At 44.5% G+C, this 5,000-nt stretch overlaps 1 protein-coding gene across 1 annotated transcript in view; it reads left to right on the top strand.

The window, feature by feature from the left end:
* Positions 1-3,951: 3,951 nt before the first annotated feature.
* Positions 3,952-5,000, top strand: part of LOC138863866 (transcription factor Sox-14-like) — a 1,409-nt gene continuing 360 nt past the window's right edge. The window contains exon 1 of the mRNA XM_070129388.1: positions 3,952-5,000. This exon is cut by the window's right edge and continues 360 nt beyond it. Within this exon, the coding sequence (XP_069985489.1) occupies positions 4,022-4,798 (777 nt within the window). The 5' untranslated portion in view covers positions 3,952-4,021 and the 3' untranslated portion in view covers positions 4,799-5,000.

Raw genomic sequence — 5,000 nt, 5'->3', positions numbered from 1 at the left:
TTTTTAGTGTTGTAGTATTCTATAATTAATGCTGTTATTATTACCGCTGTTAGTTATCATTATCATCATTCTTGTCATTATCTTCATTATTGTTACTATTATAATAATTATTATCATCATTGTTATCATTTCTATCATTATCTTTATTAATATTACTATTATCATCATTATCAATTTCGCAATTATCATAATCATTATCTTTATCCTTATTGCTATTACTATCATCATCATCATAATCATTATTAACATTATTACCATTACTGTGATCATTATTATTATATTTAGTGTTATTATTGTTATTTCATTTATATTTCTATCGCTATTATTATCATTGTCAATATCGTTTATATTTCTGTGGGTTATGCCTTAGTTATCTATCTTCTTAATGTAATTACCGTTATACTTGTTATTATCAGCATTTTTATAGTTTTTATCACTACTACTATTATCATCATCACTGGCCGTAAATTTATTAATAGTAGTAGTAATTTCATTATCGTCATCGCTGATTATTATTATTACCTCAGTCATTAATGTTAATGTTTTAGGGTATTATTAAAGTCGATTTATTGTTTTCTTAGATAGCGGCTTCTCCTTTTGCGAATAGAAGACCCGATACGTAGCACGGGCGTGTCTGCGTCGCGGTCCGCTCGCTTTGGGAGTGAACGCTAGTCAGTGAGCATTTTTTCTGTCTTTTTTCGAGTCTACAGGCAGCAGCGGCCTCCTAGAGCCGTCCTTTTATTGGCCTATGGCGCACTGAAACAAAACCCATTGTACTTCAAACCCCGCTTGTAGGGATTATGGTCCACCGAGCTCCGACCGCCTCGAAAATGGTGGACAAACAAACCAGCAGGAATTGGGACGTCCTCCGTCGTAAATCTTGTTGGGGGCGATGGACTGGTGCTCGGTGAATGAGGAGGACTTACAGGTGTCTGAAGAAGTCGCTGAAGACCTTCTGCAGCCGAGATCCTTTCCGTCTTGTCTTTCGGGAACCCTCTCTCTCCTCTTGTAAAGCTTTCAGGGTCTTCTCCTTGATTACTTGTGAGACAATTGAGTGTGCTTTCTTTGCCCTTTTATTTACTCCTTCTCTCGTCTTCTTTTCGTCTTCTTTGTGCGTTTTTTTATTTTTTTATTTTTTTATTTTTTGCCTTCGATTGTTTTGTTCCTGTTCACACGTTAGGTCTGGGGACACCTCTCTCGGCAAGGACTGTTAAAGTATCCTGTCATATTTGCTTTCTCTGTCTCCTTCACATTCTTTTTTTTCCCTTTTTGTGGTCTTGTTTCCATCCGTCTGTCGGCTGTTGTAAACACTTGACTTATTCGAGAGTCATCTTCCCTCGCAGAACGTACCGTTTCTCTCTTTCTCCCTCTCTCTCAAGTGTTATTATCTCCAACGCCCTTCACTCGTTTCCTAAAGTCACGAAAGATCTTACCCAAATCACCATAGAACTTTTTCTACATTGTCACCCGATCCAAAGAGTCCGAAAAACAAACGTTTCATGGACGTTTCCTTCTCGAAGCTCCCCGGGCTGAAAACACTCGATATAACAACTACAAATCGAGGAAAAACATTTGCATACAAGGCCGCCGTCCTTCCCGAGAGCTCGCGTGATTCAGTTGCATATAGCCCCAATGTATTGACAAGTGATTGGCCATGTAAACCTCCTCAGTATGATTTGTATGGATTTCTCGTATAAGCTTTTTCCTATACTCGTAAGTGTGATTGATTGTTCGACGAGAAAGCCTCAGTATCCCTCAGGTTTCACTCCTTTTTGCGTCTTTTTTTCTATTTGTTGTCGTTTGATACCCGTTGTCGACCGGCTCCGTGAGGCCTTTGGCGATAGTGTGATGTTTAGGAGCGTCTGAGTGATTTGTAAATCTGAAATCGGAGGGAATGAGGTACAAATAACGCTACAACACCGAGTTTTAGTCTAATAAGAGAATCTCTCGGTCACACGCATGCACACACATATACAGGCACACACAGATATACCCACACACACAAAGATACATATGTATATATATATATATATATATATATATATATATATATATATATATATATATATATGTATGTATATATATATATATATATATATATATATATATATATATATATATATATATATATATATATATATATATGTGTGTGTGTGTGTGTGTGTGTGTGTGTGTGTGTGTGTGTGTGTGTGTGTGTGTGTGTGTGTGAATATACACATCTATATATATATATATATATATATATATATATATATATATATATATATATATATATATATATATAGAGAGAGAGAGAGAGAGAGAGAGAGAGAGAGAGAGGGAGGGAGGGATGGAGAGGGAGAGAGAGAACAGAGAAAAGGGAGAAGACAGAGGCAAATATATATATATATATATATATATATATATATATATATATATATATATATATATATATATATATATATATATATACATATACACATTCCATCTGACGCAAGTAGAACAAATCCTTAGCACTGACACGAATATCAGTGTGCGTCGTGTGCCAGACTAAGAACTTGACTGGTTGTAAAATGTGAAAGTAGGCCTCATGTTGATTATTCTTACACAAACACACACACATACGCACGTAGATATCCAGCCACGCACACGCCTACGTACTGAGAAATACAAAAACCACTCAAACACAATCACAAAAAACATGCATACATACAGACATACGCACAAACACAAACAAAACACACACACACACAACTACGAACAAACACAAACACATACAAACACAAACATCTGCGCGCACTAATAAACAAAAAGTTTAACCAGTCATTTACACCTACACATGTATCTACGAGCAAATACATACAAAATTAAGACCACGATCACTAATCTCTCCAGCCAAAGTGACGCATAACTGGAATTAAAAGATTCTTCAAGATCACTTGCAAACACTTGACGATATGTGCAATATTGATCCCGAGCATTGTCTCAACGTGTGATTCCTTCGGGGAATAGTTTAATTAACGATGATGATTTAATTGATACCAGTGACGTTAGATCATCCCAAAATCGCGTCGGTAAGTCTTGTTTGCATTGCGTCTGGAAACATTGATGCAGCAAAAGCTTTCATGGGGATCATATCCATTAGCGATGGAAAATACCCAGATGGCGCCGAGGCAAACAGGCGGCTGAGGGACTTTCTAAACAGCCTTTGACACTCCTCGGCGTTTATGAGTATTTCGCATTGACACCTCAGGAAAAAGGGAATGAGGGAGAGAGGAGGAGATGATGCGGGGGAGGGAGAGGAGGGGTAGAAGAGGACATTTTTGCGTTGTTTTAGATGACGCCTCTGGTGAGAAGGGGACAAAGACGCACCCTTGGGATGCTTAGGCCAAAACAAATAACTCAGCCGATGACAAAGATTGCCAGGCGTGAGGTCGGGCGGCTATACATCAAGTTTACATACAACGCGTTGTTGCCACTTACATCGAGGGGCTAAATGAAGTTGGTCGCGCTGTCACAGGGATGCTTGGCTGTCCTTGATCACTTCCTCTTAAGGAAGTAAAATGTTTCATTTAAACTGGTCGTAAGCCGTTGTAAAGGAGGAGGAGGAGCAATTAAAAGTCGGAGAAAAGGTAATTAAAATGAAAAAGCCTCAAAAGACACTGCCGCTCGCACGCCCCGTGTTGTTTCGCGCCATCAGCAGCCTCGCTCAGACCTCGTGTCATATTTTCTTGGCGACCTCCACATGTGGCTGCGTCTTGGACCAATCGGGGGGACGGAGCACCTCACATATTTGTAACAAAGCTCCGCATTGGGCAAGAAAATTGGCTGCGCTCCGCCCAACTAAGTCAGCGATGATTTACCGGTGCGCGGATTGGTCGAGCGGCCTGTGGGCGGGGCATACGGGTGACTCGCGGGCGCATACTCGCCGCGCCACCTCTGTGGTGTAATATTACACTTGCTGCCCTTACCGTCCATCATTCTTTTTGCGGTCGGCCGCCAGTTCGCGACTCAGAGCGTAGCGCGCTAGACAGTGACAGCCATGAACCAAGTTCCGTCACCCACCAGTACCTCTCCTACGGGAGGCGCTTCCAAGAAGGAAGATCACATCAAGCGCCCCATGAACGCCTTCATGGTGTGGTCGCGCATGCAGCGCCGCAAGATCGCCCAGGAAAACCCCAAGATGCACAACTCGGAGATCTCCAAACGGCTCGGCTCCGAGTGGAAACTTCTGACGGAGGCCGAGAAGCGTCCCTTCATCGACGAAGCCAAGCGCCTGCGAGCCCAGCACATGAAGGAACATCCGGATTACAAGTACCGTCCTCGGAGGAAACCCAAGACGCTTCAGAAGAACGGCTACAGCTTCCCGCTGCCGTACCTGGCCACGTCCGCGCTCGATCCTCTGGGCCCGCTGCACCAGACGTACTACTCCACGCCCGCCGTGCCCTCGCCGCTCGACGTGGCCGGAGACAAGTCGCGGCTCTTCCCCGGCGCGACGCTGCCGCACCACTTCTACCCCGGCTTCGACCCTCAGCACTTCAGCAAACTCGCCGCCGCGCAAGACCACTACAAGCCCATGACATCTCTCGCCGCCAGCGACGCCGCCGCCGCCGCCACCGTCTCGGCGGCCTCCATGAGCGGGATGTCAACAGTGTCGGCGCTATATTCCTCCCTTTACTCCAAGTCCGCGTCGTCTCTATTGTCGGGCATGTCTGCGGGGCTCAACAGCGGCCAGCAGGGCGTGCCGCAGCCGCAGCTCTACCCCGGTTACCCTCCCGCTGTCGACCAGCTGCGCCGACCCGTCTCCGTCATCTTCTAAGTCTCCTCGTCAACCCATCCCTATCCCCCCCTCTCGCGCGGCCGTGCACACGCTCCCGAAGTGTACGTCAAGCGCAGAGTGTACATAGTGTACAGCAGTGAAGAGTGGACATGAGACGCGCCCTGTGTGAGCGGACAGATGCTGACCGGCACGCCAGAGCGCCTGGCGTGGTTAGTGTCATGTCATGGCAGGTGTTGAGGTG

Source organism: Penaeus vannamei, chromosome 13, assembly GCF_042767895.1.
Source record: "Penaeus vannamei isolate JL-2024 chromosome 13, ASM4276789v1, whole genome shotgun sequence".
NCBI classification, from domain to species: Eukaryota; Metazoa; Arthropoda; class Malacostraca; order Decapoda; family Penaeidae; genus Penaeus; species Penaeus vannamei.
Note: the sequence above shows the minus strand (reverse complement) of the source record. Positions and strands in the feature narration are given on the sequence as shown.